General features: G+C 54.4%; 1 protein-coding gene across 3 annotated transcripts; it reads left to right on the top strand.

The window, feature by feature from the left end:
- The first annotated feature begins 217 nt into the window (after positions 1 to 217).
- YTHDF1 (YTH N6-methyladenosine RNA binding protein F1) lies at positions 218 to 13,239 on the top strand. Of its 3 annotated transcripts, XM_072801706.1 has the most exons (5): positions 218 to 346; positions 552 to 576; positions 1,737 to 1,816; positions 8,284 to 9,804; positions 11,975 to 13,239. In XM_072801706.1, exons 1-5 carry the CDS (start codon positions 320 to 322, stop codon positions 11,999 to 12,001), a joined length of 1,680 nt encoding a protein of 559 aa, XP_072657807.1. In that variant the 5' UTR covers positions 218 to 319; the 3' UTR covers positions 12,002 to 13,239. The 3 variants fall into 3 exon arrangements, with proteins under 3 accessions (XP_072657807.1, XP_072657808.1, XP_072657809.1); XM_072801707.1 differs by lacking the exons at positions 218 to 346; positions 552 to 576 and adding an exon at positions 3,960 to 4,066 and having other exon boundaries at positions 1,731 to 1,816; XM_072801708.1 differs by lacking the exons at positions 218 to 346; positions 552 to 576; positions 1,737 to 1,816 and adding an exon at positions 7,403 to 7,544.
- The last annotated feature ends 4,210 nt before the right edge of the window (positions 13,240 to 17,449 follow it).

Genomic DNA, 17,449 nt, shown 5'->3' with positions numbered 1-17,449 from the left:
CAGGCGCGGCGCGTGGCGGCCCGTCGGCGCTCCCGGCCTGCCCCGCGCGCGCTGACGTCGCGCAGCCTCGTCCCCGCCGTCGCCGCCGCCGCCGCCGCCATTGGAGTCGGCGCCTCGTCCGTGCGTCCCGTCCAGGCTCGTCGCCCCGCGAGCGCCCCGCGCGCCCGGTAGTCGCCGCCGCCGCCGCCGCCCGGCCGGCGCCCGGGGAGGAGGCGGCGGGCCCGGGGCCGCGAGAGCGCGGGGGACAGGCCCGGCCTCGCGGGGAGGCCCGAGCCGGCGGGCGCCCCGGCCCCGCGCCGCGCCGCGCCGTTCATGAAGCATGTCGGCCACCAGCGTGGACCCCCAGGTGGCTGCCGGGGCGGGCGCGGGCGCGGGCGCGGGGGCGGGCGCGGGGGGAGGGCGCCGGCGGGGGGCGGGGCGGCCGGGCCGGGCCGGGCGGGGGGCGGGGGGCGGGGCGGGGCCGCGCGCCCGGGACCGGTCCTCGTGGGTAACTCTGTGTCTCCCTCCCGCCCGCCCGGCTGCGCGCCCTCCCGGCCCCTGCGGCCACGCAGAGAACAAAAGGACAAGACACTAAAGGTGAGCCGCGTGGGCCCGGGCTGCGCGGGGCCCCCGACCGGCGGCGGGCCGTGGGGCGGGGGCGGGGGCGGGGGGGCAGGTCCAGGAAGGGCATCTGGAACCGGAAACTTTGCTCCCGTGTGCTTCCGGGAGATAACCCCGAGGCTGCGGGAGCCGAGGTCGGGCGGCGGAGCGCGGGGCTCCTGCGGGTGCTCAGGGACCCTCGGCCGGATGGGGACGGGGAGGGAGGGGAGGAGAGGAGGGGAGGGGCCGCCCGCCCGCCGCCCGCCCGCCCGCTCCCCACCCCCCACCCCTCGGCCCCCTGCATCGCCCGGGATGTTGTGGCTCCGGACAAACCCCCAGAACGCGATCTGGGGAGAACCCGTAAGTGACACTTGCTTGTTTACTTGGAAGACGCTTTTTTTTTTTTTTTTTTTTTTTTAAACTCGGGTGTAACCAAATATGGTTCATCACGTTTTAAGATTGGAAGAGGCTCAACGCTTTATTTACCTTTTCTTTCTTTCTTTTTTTTTTTTTTCTTGGCTGAGCCATGGTAACAGTGGGAAGTAAGTGGAGAGCCGGACAACGGCGAGCTCAGAGCTCAGAAGCTTCCCCGGCTGCCCTGCGCTGAAAGCCGCGGCGGGGGTCCCCGGCCTGCACGCACCCTGGGCCCGCTGACCTCCGCTTGGTCGTCTTAACCAGGACCCAGTTACTAGTTCCTTGTGTTACTCTGTCTGCACCTGCGTCTTGCCGACTTCTATCGAATTATGATTAGCTTTGCGTCAAAAACGTAAAGTTACTGGAAGTTGTGCATCACCGCGTTAATTACTTGTGTACCTATTAGTTGGATGCTGGTTGTCTTCCTTTTTAAATAAAGGCAGGTTCTAGGAGTTGATGGGTGTAGACTTTATTTTTTTTAAAGATTTTATGTATTTACGAGAGACACACAGAGGGAGAGAGAGGCAGAGACACGGGCAGAGGGAGAAGCAGGCTCCATGCAGGGAGCCCGACGCAGGACTCGATCCGGGTCTCCAGGATCACGCCCTTGGCTGAAGGCGGTGCCAAACCGCTGAGCCACCTGGGCTGCCCTAGACTTGACTACTTTTGATCTTAGTGCATCAAAGCAACTTTTTAAGATTCAAAAATTATATTTTTCCTTTTTTTTTTTTTTTTTGTTCTAGTACAAAATGGTTCTTTGCATCAGAAGGATACAGTCCATGACAATGACTTTGAGCCCTACCTTTCTGGACAGTCAAATCAGGTGAGTTTATTTTATGGCCTATATCTTTATGTTCATTTTTGTTGAGTTTTGTAACACATTTTTGTTGTTAACAGTTTTTCACCTTATTCTCCTGAACGATCAAGAAGCGCAGTATAAAGTACTAGCAGTAGAGAGCGTACTGACCACTTGCTTGGTTGACTGTCCTTGAGTTACACGTAGGGCATGAGCGCAGTGTAGCGGGTGTGCTCTCGGAGGAAGTGGTGTCCCACGGGGGCTGCATGCAGGTGGGCTTCTGCTGGCCTCACATGGATGGCTCAGTGATGCACTGTTTTTGATGGAGTGGAAATGTGTGCAGTTTTCTGAAATTTTCTGGTGATTTATTTTACCTCTGGGCAATTAGAATAGGTGGCCTAGGAGAGCATCTAAGAACTGAGCTCTGGAGCCAGACTTTGGTCTCATGTTTGAATCTTCACTCTACCACTGACTCCCTGCCCCTTCCTTAGAGGACTTGCCTTCTCTCTACCTCTCTTCCTGTTCGGTAGACCCGGTTGTAGTGACTGCCCACAGAATTGTGGGGATGGTAACAGCAGGTGGCTCACGTGAAGCTCAAACTGGTACCTGTGCAGGGCCAGAAAGGTCACAGCTGCCCATTTTTCTTGGGTGCTTCAGAGTTTGTCAACCTTGGCACTATAGATGTTTTGCACTGAAACATTCTTTGGGGGGCTGCGCTGTATGTTGTAGGATGTTTAGCAGCTTCTCTGGCCTTTATCCATGAGATGCCAGTAGTAACGGACTCCCCTGCACACACACCAGTGTGACGACAAAAAATGTGTTGGTGGTGTCTCCTGGGGGCCAGCTTGCCCTGGTTCAGTCCGCTGGGCTAGTGCAGTATAGGCTTAAGCATGATGTCTACCAGGTTTTAAATGTATTACATATGTTTGCTTTAGGATAAAACCAAGCTTTGCCTTTTTTTTTTTTTTTTTAATTTTTATTTATTTATGATGGTCACACAGAGAGAGAGACAGAGAGAGGCAGAGACACAGGCAGAGGGAGAAGCAGGCTCCATGCACCGGGAGCCTGACGTGGGATTCGATCCCGGGTCTCCAGGATCGCGCCCTGGGCCAAAGGCAGGCGCTAAACCGCTGCGCCACCCAGGGATCCCAACTTTGCCTTTTCTTGCAGTGGAGTAAAGTTAGTTTGTTCCTTTTCTTCCTAGTCTGCTCTTGTCTAAAGAGTCTTAAAGTTTCTTAGAACTTTTCTCCAGTTTTCTCCTTTTTATTGCATTGAGCAGCTCAGCAGCAGAGGCACCAAGGAGACCCTTTATAGAGCCTCCCTGGACCCAGCCCCAGCCCTCCTCTGCACAGGACCTGGAGCTGCAGAGTAGAACTGGCCTGGCTGCAGTGATGCATTGTTAGAGCTAATGGCAAGAAGTGAAACAGACTTAATTTCATTTTGGTATTTTGTTTTTTCCTTATGTGACTTGAATATAGCAGAAGTGTATTCTAAATTTCAACCAGAGAAAATTGGAGGGGGTTGCTTCACTACTCTTGAAATACGTTTTTATAAGGCAGGAGCTTTCATGTTATTTGGGAGGACTGCTTTGGAAGTGGAGCAGATGATTTTCTGTCAGGAGGGTAGTTACAGCTGTTTCTCCCTGGGGAAGCTGGCTGTGAAGACCATTGTAGGTTGACATTCCCATGAACAGCCTTAAAACAGCTGCGTTATCTTGGCCGTTAGGGTGTGTGCTTTTCAGCAAGATGGTTAATCAGCACGCTCCTTAAGAGTAAATGCATGCTCTTGACTGAGAACAGATTTTCCAGAAACACCTAACTGTTGGGAGTGTAGGAAGCAGGTAACAGGAGAGCTCTTAGATCCTCATGTTCCTGGTCCTCTTGTTTTGTGGATGAAAAAGTGGGACTGGAGAGGCCTGGTTGCCCAGGTGGTGGAGCCAGTTTGGCAGCTGGTTCCCCACTGATTGGGGGGAGGGGGCCGGGGATGCGTGTCCATGGCAAGGGCTCCTATTGTGCTTGTGTTTGTCACTTCTTTATTCAATGGGGAGTGGGGGCACCATGCAGTGTGGCCTCCTTGCTGATAAGCCCCTGGGAATTGATGACACCCCTGGTTTTGGACTCTGCTGGCGAAGATCCCTGTTGAGGAAAGCTCTTGTGTCTTGGTCCTCCAGGTCTCAGGCTGAGGGTACACCATGGTGTCCAGGCAGCCAGAGTGCTGGCGAGTCAGTGAGAGAGTGGTTTGTGTGGCCTGGAGCAGCACTTCCAGTTGTCAGTTGAGGTATTGTTGACGTGCCGGGCTGCACGTGTGTGAAGGGTGCAGCCTCATGAGTGACTCTGTGTGCCTGTGTTTGGCCACAGAGAGGGTGGGGGTAGAGCTGTCAGCCCCGTGGTTGCTACTTTGTGGCTGTTTTAGCCCACATGTTCCTAGTAGCAAGCTCTTTCTGTTTCTGTGTTTGAGGTTCTCATACCTGGGATGATTAGGAAACTGTTTCAAAGCAGGACTTTCAAGTTAATGTAACTTGTAACATGCTGTGAAGGAACTGTTGTCCTTGGGGTAGGTGATTTTTTTTCCCCCCAGAAAGGTCTCGGGACACTGCTTCTCGGGTGCATTTTTTCCTTCCTAGTCTCCCCCCGCCCCCCCCCCCAGGACCATCTTGATGGTCTGGGCCCCTTGTGTGACTTGGAATACATGTTAGCTTTAGGGAATGGGGCAGGCGGGGGCCGGGGGGAGCGCTGGGGAGCAGAGGGGCTCTGGGTGAGGGGCTCTGGAGGGGTTCTAGGTAAGGGGCTCCCTGGGGATTTTGGATGAGGGTCTCTTAGGTTCTGAGTGGGGTTCTGGAGGGGCTCTAGATGGGGATTCTGGGTGGGGTTCTGGGTGAGGGGCCGGCCAGTGTGGGCAGCTACGACCATACTCAGAATACATTCAGTTATCGACACACTTGTTTTCCTGGTCACATCTGATGGGACAGGAAGGAACAGGAATAAACTTTCCTAGTTTCTTTTCAATCCTTCAGTCTGTGTAATAGGGCACGTTCACTTTATGGGAATGATGTGTAAACTCTTCAGTTCCGAGATTCAGTGCTGATTTGTCGTAGTCTCTTCTGTAGCCTGATCTTGCCCTGAAGATGTGTCCGTCTTCCTTTCTTGAGGTCCTGTGTCTCCCACAGGCTGTGATTAGAAGTCTGTGTATGTGAGAGCATGTCAGGGTGGTGGTTTTACCTGCATTGTCCTTAAGGGGATTTGTCGTGTGCTATGCCTTGTGTGGCCAACATGCTGAGGGAAAGCTCAGCATGTGTGTCCACCACCCAGCATACGCACCTGTGTCCCAGGTATGTTGGCTGCTCGTTGGTGGCCCTGGGTGCACAATGGGCTGAAGAGTGGTCAGGTGGCAGTACATCCGTTGGCAGCAAGTGCTCCAGGCAGGCTGCGTCTGGCTTTGTCCAGGATGAGGCATGTCAGTGGGGTCACATTCCAGTTCACCCTTAAGTGAGTAGAATGTCAGTTTTGCTGGAAGATCAGGCCACAGCAGTCAGCCCCTACACACTGTAGATGGGTGGACAGACGGACTGGGGGGTTTCACTCCCAGCACAGCCGGGGGAGGAGGGCGTGGGTCCCAGTAGCAAGTGAGGGGTAAACGCACCCTTGTCTCTTTACAGGACAAATGACCCACTTCACAAGTTTTGCAGACTGATTTGTTGCTTGGCTTTTGGAGCTTTGAAAGAAAGGTGGCTGACGTAGCAGGAAAAAGCTGCCAGTGAGATATTGGGGTAAAGACGTAAGGTAGACTCGCGGCACACAGCCTGGCAGGCAGCAGGGTGCCCCTCGTGCCCCAGTGAAGAGGGATGGCAGTGGGAGGAGTGTGCAGGGCTGGCCTGGAGCCCGGCTCCTGGGTGTAGGTAGTGGGCTGGTTGGGGGGGTGGGGGGGTTCCAGGCCCTGTGTGGAGGAGGACAGAGTGAATGATAGTGCAGGGTGGGGCACAGTGCACAGTGGGACAGCTGCTGGGGGACCTGTAGCCACTGGTCAGGACACTCACTGACGGACAGCTCCATTTGGGAGCTGGAAGTGAGGAGTCTTCGCTTCTTTTATTGTGAGAATTTAGTGCCCAAGGAAGAGCTGTAGTCAAAATTGTTTTGTGACTTGTCAGCAAGCTGCAGCTCCACCAGTGCTCGCTGTACCGTGACCCGCCTACATTGGCAGACCACAGGAAGAGAGGGTTAAGTCCTTTCAGGGCTACCACCGGGGCTGACCCTCCTCTTCCAGATGCCCCCCGACTAGGTCTGCTTTCTGAGCAGAGATGCGGGGTTCAGGAGATGTCAGCTGGGTTGCTTCATCATTGCACAGGATAGTCCTGATTGGAGGCAGCGGAGAGTTGCGTGTCTGCATGGTGGGGTCCGCGGGACTGGAATGCTAGGTTTGTAAGTGGTGAACGTGATGGGTGTCATCTTGTGTCTTAAATTATTTTCTGTTATGGTTAAGATTTAAGTGTAAGTCACGAGTGAGGTCCTGGCCTCGTGGGAGTCCGGTGCACCAGAGCACCTGGTGTCTTATCGAACCATCTTTGGGTGCTGAGGTCAGGCACCGGGGGTGGGGGGATGGCTGCCCTTTGCCTTGCAGAGCACGTCCCCTGCCCAGACCTGGTGATGGGCTCTCCCCTTTTGACTGGTGCCCTGAAGAGGCTCTTCTGAGGGCTGAGGTTGGGTGCAGGCGGGCTGAGGGAGAGGTTACAAGAAAGGGGCCGGAGTCGTGGACGTCTTTTCAAGGGAGGGTAGTGCTAGCTGTTTCCAGGCTTGTAGAACATGGATGGTGGCTGTTTGTTGTCTGGGTTTGATTGTTTCGTTTAATTAATTAATTAATTAATTTTACTTCCTGAGCATTCAAGGATTTTTTGCAATAGGGAAATAGTATTGCATTTAAAAACGTGATTCTGGAATAGTTTGCCATCAACGGGAAGAGCACATAGGAACTGTGATGCCTGAAACCCCATGAATCTTAGACGGGACAGGGAGGCAGGATGTGGCTCTGGAGCCTGGCAGCCAGGAGGCTGGGTCACCATAGCTATGTGTTGGGCAGGGACTGCTGAGGGAGCAGCCCGTTCTCCTTAGGGTCCTCTGGAGAGTTATTCTGCATTCTCATTGTAGGGAGGCAGAGATGCTTGCATGTCTGGTACTCTAGCCCTCCCTGGCTGCCACCTTGGCAGGTCCTGGGCCTGAAGGTGGCACCGAGGGCACCAGACACCCTGTGCAGCCAGGGTAGCTGGTCTTCTCACCTGAAGATAGGTGTGGGATTGGAGGAGGAAGTCTCTAGCCAGTGTTCTCCATATAGAACTTCTTGGTTATTTGAGGTGGAAGGTAGGGGAAAGGATGAGGACCGCTGAGTAGTCAGAAGATGGTGTCACAGACTTAAAAGCTTGCTGTTGCTCCCTATTCTTGTTTTCCTTACAGCCTTTTTCACTCTTAGGTCAGCTGCCCTGGGCGGGGAAAGCCTCTACCCCTTTTCTGTATCCCTCAACACCCCCCAGCACTCACGCTCCCTACAATACCATTTAAGTCACCCAACAGTGGCATGGCCTCTGGGGCCCAGATCTGGCCAGATTCCTGGTGACTCTTTCCCCAGGGAGACCCTTTGCCAGAACTGCTGATCCCAGGTATAAATCTGCACCCTGGGCTGACTTCTAGAGTCTCCTGAGATGAGTTCCTGCCTCGACGGGCGGTACAGCCACTGAAAACCCCTTTCTGAGGGTTTGGCTGCCACACAGGTATTTTCTCAGTGATATACTCAGTTGAGGCTGGAGCCCGTTGTGAGGGCTTCTCTACCCCAGAGAGCAGGCAGGACAAGGAGTCTTGGTGAAGGAGCTGGTCTGACCCTCCATGCTGCCAGAGCCACTGTGAGAGCCCAAGGCAATGCCCAGGACAGGGTGGATGTGGGCTGCGAAGCCCCTTTGGACTCAGAAGAGGGTGTGGGCTATCAGGAGAGGTGTGGGGAAGGGCACTCTGAAGTGGCCCTTGCTGGGTGGGGAGGAGTCTGGTGGGAAAGGGTGTTGCAGATGAGGTGGGACGCCCAGGCATGTTGAGCCATCAGACAGCTTGACACCAGATTGCGGGGCAAGCTGCCCCGTCGCCCTGAGCGCCCCAGTTTGTCCTGTGGCTCGAAACCTCTCCTTGCCTTTTTAAGATGTTTTCACCTGCTGCCATGCTGCCTGTGCTGTTGGTGTGCAGATGAGCAGCACTGCCAGTTTGATGGGTTCAAACAGTCTGCTCCATGAGGGGAGAGAGGGGGCTGCCGGGTAGATTGCTGATGGCCTGGTTGTGTCACCCAGGTCCAGGACATTGCAGGTGGCCACCTGCCTTCTCTCAGTCCTTGCTTTGTTGCCGCTCGGTGCTCTTTGCCTTCCCGTGAGCAGTGATGGCGCTCTGTGGTCAGCCTCTACCTAAGCAGGAAGTTCCTCCAGCTTGTGTCTTGGAAGCAGTCTAACTCATCCGTGCTTGTTTCCCCAGAGTAACAGTTATCCCTCCATGGCGGATCCTTACCTGTCCAGCTATTACCCACCGTCCATCGGATTTCCTTACTCCCTCAATGAGGCACCCTGGTCTACCGGAGGGGACCCTCCGATCCCATACCTCACCACTTACGGACAGCTCAGTAACGGAGACCATCATTTTATGCATGATGCTGTGTTTGGGCAGCCCGGGGGTCTGGGGAACAACATCTATCAGCACAGGTTTAATTTCTTCCCTGAAAACCCTGCCTTCTCAGCCTGGGGGACGAGTGGGTCTCAGGGGCAGCAGGCTCAGAGCTCGGCATATGGGAGCAGCTACACTTACCCACCAAGCTCCCTGGGTGGCACAATTGTGGACGGGCAGACAGGCTTTCACAGCGAGACTCTCAACAAGGCCCCTGGGATGAACAGCCTGGAGCAGGGCATGGTGGGTCTGAAGATTGGGGACGTCACCACCTCTGCCGTCAAAACTGTGGGGTCGGTCGTTAGCAGTGTGGCGATGACTGGTGTCCTTTCTGGCAACGGTGGGACAAACGTCAATATGCCAGTTTCAAAGCCAACCTCGTGGGCTGCCATTGCCAGCAAGCCAGCAAAACCACAGCCGAAAATGAAAGCAAAAAGCGGACCTGTAATTGGGGCCGCCCTGCCCCCTCCACCGATAAAGCATAACATGGACATTGGCACGTGGGACAACCAGGGGCCCGTGCCCAAGGCTCCGGCCCCGCAGCAGGCTCCGGCCCCCCAGTCTGCCCCACAGCCTCAGCCAGTTGTGCAGCCTCTTCCTACTCAGCCTCCCCCTTTGGCCCAACCACAGTATCCAAGCCCTCAGCAGCCACCCCAAACCCGCTGGGTCGCCCCTCGTAATAGAAATGCGGCATTTGGGCAGAGCGGAGGGACCAGCAGTGATGGTAACTCGCCTGGAAATACCCAGCCTAGTTCTGCCCCCACCGTGGAGTCCCACCCGGTTCTTGAAAAACTGAAAGCTGCCCACAGCTATAACCCTAAAGAGTTTGATTGGAATCTTAAAAGTGGACGCGTGTTCATAATAAAAAGCTACTCTGAGGACGACATCCACCGCTCCATTAAGTACTCCATCTGGTGCAGCACAGAGCACGGCAACAAGCGCCTGGATGGGGCATTTCGCGCTGCGAGCAGCAAGGGGCCTGTGTACCTGCTCTTCAGCGTCAACGGGAGTGGGCACTTCTGCGGGGTGGCTGAGATGAAGTCACCCGTGGACTACGGCACAAGCGCTGGCGTCTGGTCTCAGGACAAGTGGAAAGGCAAGTTTGACGTGAAGTGGATTTTTGTGAAGGACGTGCCCAATAACCAGCTCCGGCACATCAGGCTGGAGAATAATGACAACAAGCCGGTCACCAACTCCCGCGACACCCAGGAGGTGCCCTTAGAAAAAGCAAAGCAAGTGCTGAAAATTATCGCTTCCTACAAGCACACAACCTCCATCTTTGACGACTTTTCTCACTATGAGAAGCGCCAGGAGGAGGAGGAGGTGGTGCGCAAGGTGAGTGACTCTCAGACCCGTGCTGTAGATGGGTCCGGGCAGGGCTGAGGCTGAAAGCCGCGGTCCTGGGAGGGTGTGGGCCGTATCACCTGGGCTTTACCAAGCGTGGTCATTAGGGCAATGATGAAGTGGATGTCACTACGTAACTTTTCCATTTTGGGCGGCCCGGGTGGCTCAGTGGTTTAGCATCTGCCTTCGGCCCAGGGCCTGATCCTGGGGCCCCAGGATTGAGTCCCACATCAGGCTCCCTGCATGGAGCCTGCGTCTCCCTCTGCCTGTGTCTCTCCTCTCTCTCTCTTTCCCTGTGTCTCTCGTGGATAAATAAAATCTTTAAAAAAAAAAAAAAACCCAACTTTTCCATTTTTAAGGAATGTAATGATTGGGACCACTGTGCAGAAATTCTATCAGGAACACTCAGAAGTGACACTCTGGCAGTGGGGTAGACCAGCGAGGCCGCGGGGGCTGCAGGCCCTGCCCTCAGCACGTGGGAAGCCCCAGTCTAGAGGCCCCTTGAAAACCCAATGTATTCAACTTGAACTCTGCACCGGTGGTAAAGAGGAGCTGGGCCTGGGGCAGGGCTGGAGTGCAGACATTTGAACCCAGAGTGCAAGCCTCGAGGTGGGCTGTGAGGTCATCTCCGTTTCCTGTCCCACTACCGGGAGCGTCCCGAGCCAGAGCTGGCACAGCCCCTGGAGTGAAGTGCGTGCAGAGCCTGTGACCTGGCCCAGAAATGGGAAAGATAGGACAGCGTAACACACTTCTTTAAGCTGGTATGTCTGGGAGACTTCATCCCGAGATTTGTTCTGCTGATATTAAAACATCCTTTTTATTTTTATTTTTTTAAAGATTTTATTTATTCATGAGAGACACAGGGGGGGAGAGAGAGAGAGAGGGGCAGAGACCCAGGCAGAGGGAGAAGCAGGCTCCATGCAGGGAGCCCGATGTGGGACTCGATCCCGGGTCTCCAGGATCAGGCCCTGGATTGAAGGCGGCACTAAACCGCTGAGCCACCCGGGCTGCCCCTTTTTTACTTTCTTAAAGTTTTATTTATCATGAGAGGCAGAGAGACAGGTCGAGGGAGAAGCAGGCTCCCTGTGGGGAGCCTGATGGGGGACTCGATCCCAGGACCCCGGGGTCATGTGCTGAGCCAAAGGGAGATGCTCAGAGGTTGAGCCACCCAGGTGCCCCAAAAACATCCTTTTTAAATTAAATGTTAGTTGGCAATACGTGGGTTTGCAGCCCTTTTTAGCTTCCCATGTTGAGAAAAGCGTTACCCATCTGTGAATGGCAAATGTCCTAAAGAATTTTTAGCTGAAAGGCATGTAACGGGGCACGTAGATGATAGTGCTGTTGGCAGTTTAGAAGCTACACCTGTTCTAACAGCCCAGCTTGTCACGCTGAGAATGAGCTGGTCCCTCTTTCATCTGTGTGGGAAAGAGAGGGGCTTGTCATTTCAGTTACTGAAATTCTGTGTTTGAACTCTTCTAGGTATAAAATAAAGTACTGAATTGTTGACTTCACAGGGATAGAGCAGAGGTCATAGGTCATGAAGCTGAAGGCCCTTGGTGGGTTTCAGGCTGGCAGCTGGCTGTGCATGTGGCTATGGTTTATTTTAGTTCCGTGGCACTTGGGTCTTTTCTTGAAGCTCACTAGGTTCTGGAAGTTGTGGGGAGGTTAGGGACAAATTTCTGCCCGTGACTCAGTTGGTGTTTAAGGTTCCTGAGTCCTAAACGTAGTTAGCAAGTGGGGCTTGGGAAGAGAGACCCTTGAGTCGGTCCAGGGGGTACCTGCCTGCAGGCCAATGGGGGCTGCTCGTGGCTTGGAGCTGTCCTCCGTGAGCCCGAGAGATTGGAAATGCGGCCAGAACACAGCGGTGGGCCGCTGCTTGGACTGTCCCCGCGTCTCGGGCTGCGTTTAGCTGCCCCGTGGTAAGGACGGACTGACGTGGCTTCTGAGCCTGTTGACGAGAAGCCAGCCAGGTAGACGTGGGGAGAGGTGGGAGCCACCCCTGGCCAGAAGCCTTGCCTGGAGCAGGGGGTGCTTGGCTGGGTGGTGCTCAGGCCCGGGCCGCGTGCCGGCCGGGTGCACAGGCCAGGGCGGGCCTCGGTCTTGACGGGTGTGTGGGGCAGGTTCACCCGGTTTGTTAGACTCTGTCCCTTCTCTTTTTCAGGAACGGCAGAATCGAAACAAACCATAAGGACGAACCAGTTTCCTCGATGTGCTGACGTTTGAAAAGGTTTAAGAGAACATGTGCTTGGTGCTGTTGTCTTGTGCAGGGCCCGACTCGTTGCATCTTACGCTCTTTGTCTTTTATTTTTGCCCAGATGGATCTGCGTTCATTTGTATTTTTCTATGTATTCTAGGGTTACAGAGCTCACTAATAAAGAAGTGTGTTTTGTCCACTCATAAGTCAGACGTAACGTGAAACACAAGTACCCTCACGACAGAACAGAAAACCTAATACACCCCGAAGCTTCCGTTGTGGTGGTTTGGCAGAGGTTATGTTCTTACTCAGAGTCACTGTCCTTTAACATCTTTACGTGGGACTTATTTTTCACCCTTTTATTGCTTTATTAGCGACACGAGAAACCATGACTTCTTTTGTCATTTACTGTGTTCTGTTAAGTACTTTTCAAAATGCTGAAATCAACAGGTTAATGATCACCTTGTTCAGCCGGTTTGTCATTTTGATTGCCCGTTATCTGTCTAAAATACTTGTCTGTCCACTTGATTTTTCTACTAGACAGATTTGAGTTTTTCAGATTCGGGAGCATGCTGTGTTGGTGCAGAGCGTCAGGCCCCACAGCGGCCGCCGCGGCCCTCGCAGCTCCTCCACCCAGCGGGGCGGATGCAGGGCTGCTGGCGGAGGGCTGGGCTCAGCGGTCAGCCGTGCTCACCTGCGTGCAGATCATCCTAAATACCGCCCCCCTTCACTTGTGAGTCCCAGTGCCGTTCTGAGTTGTTTGCCCGCGATGCTGAGCTTCACATGTAGGGTCTGCTCGTACAGATGGTGCCACAATTGTTACTTCCACCGTGTGCGTCGGATTTCATTTTCCTGTCGAATGGGTTAAAAAAAAAAAAAAAAAAGCAAACCTTTTAGAAACTGAATCTGCTGTCCTGTGTTGTGGAATGGGGGACCTGGAGGAACTCGCTGCCACCCGGAGTCTGAGTCTCAGCATGAAAATGGTGCTCACGCCTGTCGCTCTGGCACAGTCTGCACGCGCCCATTGTAGGGGATCTTACTGTTTAGAGAGCAAATACTTTCCAAAAACTATTTACTCCAAAAGACCCTCTGAGTTTAAGCTGTATTATTTAGACTTGTATTGAGAACGTGTCACTCTCTGAACTGTTACTGCCTGTATGGAGTCACGGACAACATCGGATAAATTTTCCTCTGGAGAATACAAGCCTTAATAAACAATACTATTTAGCAAATCTGGCATCCTGTCATTATTCACCCCTGTTCTACGGGTGATGGCATTTTTAGCTGCACAGCCCGTTGGGGGTGTCCCTGCCCCAAAGCTGTTGTGTGTTTATCGTCTGCCCCACGGAGCCAGTGATCCGAGACAGTATCCTAACTTCACTCACCCTGCATTATGGTTTGTGGAAAAGATCGGAGGGGTCTTTTTCTTTTTCTTTTTCTTTTATTCTTCTTCAGTTTCCTCCAGTCCAACATGGGGCTTGAATTCAGGACCTTGAGATTGAGTTGCATCCTTGGGATGCCTGGGTGGCTCAGTGGTTAAGCCGCCTTTGGCTCAGGGCATGCCCCCAGGGTCCTGGGGTCGAGCTCCCTGCATGGAGCCTGCTTCTCCCGCTGCCTATGTCTCTGCCTGTCTCTGTGTGTCTCATGAATAAATAAATAAAATCTTTAAAAAAAAAAAAATTGGGTGCTCTACTGACTGGGGAGCCAGCACTGCCTAGAGGAACTTTTTAAAGATCAGTTGTAACTCAGTTTGTAGTTCCCCCAACATAATGCAGGCCTTTCAGATGTGAATATACTGTGTGTGGGCGTCCTGCATCCACTGCCCGGATGCCAGCACCGCTTGCTTATCAGCCACAGATTCCCTCATGCTCTCCCTAAGTCCACATGGGCATCAGAAGTCTCATGTCTCATGGGGGGCCTGGATGGCTCAGGGTCCCTGTGTTGGAGCTGCTCAGCAGGGACACCCCTCCCCCTGCTTGTGCTTGCTCTCGCACTCTCGGTGGCTATCTCTGTCTCAAGTAGAATCTTTAAAAAAAAAAAAAAAGTTTAATGCTTGTTGAGTTTTACTGTTGGAGTAAAATTTACAGACCTGCACAAACCTTAAGAGTTTTAAAGTTTGAGATAAAGACACAGGACATCAGCACCCCAGCAGGTTTGCTCACGTGCAGGTTTCCTGGGCGTGTGTCCCGCCAGGACCCAGTTATCTGAGGGCACTTGAACACAGGAAGCCCAGCCCTGCCCCCAACTGGTCCAACTGGGGATTTTGCACTCCCCACCCGGTGAGTATTCTGGCCAGAAGATGTAGCTCAGAATGATTTCTCTGATTTTATTTTGGAAGGTGCTCATGAGGCCGTGGGTGTGGGTTCCTGCAGTGCCATTCGCTTCCCTGTGCTTGCTCACCCGGCTTCCTTAGAGATTAAATGATCCCTAGCTTGCAAAATGGCTGGCTCAGCGGTGCCCCCACCTTGGGTTGGGGCCGAAGCAAGAGGGCCCTGGGCTTTCATAGGCTTGTGGGGAGGGGCCGGGTGTTGGTTACCAAGGAGCAGAGGCCGGGCGACCAGTCGGGTGGTGTACCAGTTCCCATCTGGCGGGTGCCTAGTCCTTCGATGTCTCCTTGTCTGAGGCTCGCTCCACACCCCGCCAGCCGGGCCAGCCCCTGGGAGCAGAGGTCAGGGGTTGGCTTGCGCACTGGCACTTGAGGCTAACCCCATCCGAGGAAGGAAAGACCATATGTGTTGGAAAGGATTATAGGGATGCTTGCAGTTCAGAACAGGACAGGTTTTGTGTATAAAGGGCTGCATGACACCAGTATCTGCCTCCCCAGTAGCCAACCAAGTCAGCTCTGGTTGTTACCCAAAAGCATGACACTCACAGGTGGCTCTTGTGTGTGGGCATTTCGCTGAGGGAGTCCTGGAGACGTTGCTGGCTGGACCTGCCTGTGCCGCCTCGGGCTCCTCATGGCCTGCCATGGGTCGTGCAGATTCACTTCCACCACCCCCAACCCCATTGGGCTCTCCCTGCCTGTGCCCACGTGGCCCATCACATCTCGCTCAGCTTGGAGTTAAGATTTGGGGTGTTCAGGTGTTTTTCCCAAAACCAATGTTAGAAAACGAACAGTTGTCCTGCGTTGGCATTTCTACTACTCTGTGGATGAGAGTCACAGTGAATTTTTTTGGAGCTAAGAACACGCAGAGGACTGAGAGTCCATCTTTGTTTACTGGGAAGCGCCCCCCACCCCTGGAAGAGGATCCGGGTAAAGGTATGACCGAAGTAGCCACACGCTGGGAGGTAACTGTTCAGAACCCTCCTTCCTCAGCTGCCGGGGACAGGCTTTGGTGCCTGCCAGATGTGCACCCAGATGAGGGCTCCCTCTTGCACCACCTGCCCTTGTCCGAGAGGAGCCAGTAACAGGCTTTACCCCTGCCAAGTGGCCTTCCTGCAGGACAGCTCTGGGAGTGACCCGGGAAGTGCCCCTACCTGCCAGCACCCGTGGCAGCACAGGGTTCTCCAGGCCATGCGAGGCCACGGTCTTGATCGCCTGCAGGATGTTGGTGGCCTCCCTCCGAGAGTGCAGTCTGCTCGGAGTCAGTGACCCACCTCTGCCACCAGCTGGATGCAGCTCAAGGCTCATGGGTGATGTCACATGTCTTCTGGATACATGCCAAGTGCCACTGTTGTGCAGCCGTGACCCTGCCACCTCGTCCCCTTCCTGCCAGCTCCAGGACAGACTTAGGCTGTCCAAGATTGACCTGTGAGCTGTAAGTGGACATGGAGATGGATAGGGCACCCCGAGGCTGTGGTGTCCATGCAAGGGTTAACCCGAACACCCAGGTGCCATGCCCCTGGGAGAGGGCATTCCTGCCAAGTAGAGGGCGCCCGTACCGAAGGCCTGGCCAGCTGAGTGTGGGTGCAGAAGCTGGGGAGCCAGTTGTTTTCAAAAAAATTTTTTTTAAAGATTTTATTTATTCATGAGAGACACAGAGAGAGACAGAGGCAGAGGGAGAAGCAGGCTCCCTGTGGGGACCCCGATGCAGGACTCAATCCCAGGACCCCAGGGTCACGCCCTGAGCCAAAGGCAGATGCTCAACCACTGAGCCACCCAGGTGCCCCGGATTTTCTCTTTGGAATAACAAGGTTACAGAAGAGTTGCAAGAGCAACTTTTTAAAAATCTGGATTTGCCTGTTAACACTTTGCCCCATTTCCTTGGTCCTGTGCTTGCTGTGTACATGCATGTGGGTATGTGTGTGTGTGTGTGTGTGGTTTGTATCGTACATGTGACTATGCATGTTTATGTGTGTATATGTGAGTTGTGTATGTATATGTGTGTGCATGTGTGGTACACGTCTGTATGCAGGGTTCTGTGTATACAAATGTGTGTGCAAATGTTCGTGTGTGTATGCAGGTGTGTGTGCATGCAGGAGTACGAGTGTGTAGAGTTGTGTGCAGGTGTGCATGTGTGCAGTGTGTAGGCATTGTGTGCAGATGTGCGTGCAGGGTTATGTGGGTATACTGCAGGGTTGTGTGTGTGAAGTGAATGCAGGTGTGTATATATGCAGGCATATTTGCAGGGTGTGTGCTGGTCTGCATGATTGTGCATGCAGGTGTGTGCAGATGTGCGTGTGTGCGTGTTTCGTGCACTACTTGAGGTCTGCAGTGCATCTTTCACCCACATACTCCAGGGTGTTTTTGACCGCAGGGGGTCAGGCTCTTCAGTGAGGGGGACAGGGCCGTGACCCGAGGCACCCCCTGATTCCAGTTTGATCGTTAGCAGTGTCCTTTGGAGCGTTCTGGGGAGGTGAGAAGGCTTTCTCGCCCAGGTCTTACCCCGTGTCTGGAGGAAGCCTCAAGGCCGACACTCCACGGACCATCCCCGCCCCTCTGGCAGGCCTAACTGACAGGCCCAAGGGACGGGCCACCCTTCGCAGTGTCCCTTGGGTGGGCTTCTCGGCCGATGGAGGTAGGGGCTGCTGGTGACTGCTGAGTATGTCTCTGGCCAGGGAAGCCCTACACAGTAGCCTCTGGAAGTGGAAGTGGGTTTAGCCTGGGGGCCGGCACAGAGAGGCGGCGCGTGCCAGCAGAGGTAGGTGTCAGGGGCCCCAGGGCTGGGCTGCCTCGGTGCTGATGCCCCCTCCTTTTGACCTGGGCACTCAGGAGGTTGCTGCTTCCCTGGCAGCTGCAGCACCATAGGCCCTTCCTGCCGCTGGGGGTGGTTAACGCAGAGGTCCCCTAGCTCACCGTGACACCAATCACCAGCTCATGGGAGCCATCACCCGAGTGGTGTCCTGAGTGACGGCGGACATCTGCACCCCCCCGCCCCACTGTGGGTTTCAGTGATGCAGCGTGGACAGAATGGCTCCTTCCCGCCCTGTGTCCAGGTGGGTGCCAGTGAAGGTTCTCATGCGGCCCTGGCAGGAGGAGGTCCCTGTGCTTCATGCCCGAGT

Source organism: Canis lupus, chromosome 26 (genome assembly GCF_048164855.1).
Source record: "Canis lupus baileyi chromosome 26, mCanLup2.hap1, whole genome shotgun sequence".
Lineage (NCBI taxonomy): Eukaryota > Metazoa > Chordata > Mammalia > Carnivora > Canidae > Canis > Canis lupus.
The sequence above is the reverse complement of the archived record's forward strand: the minus strand, read 5'-3'. Positions and strand labels throughout refer to the sequence as shown.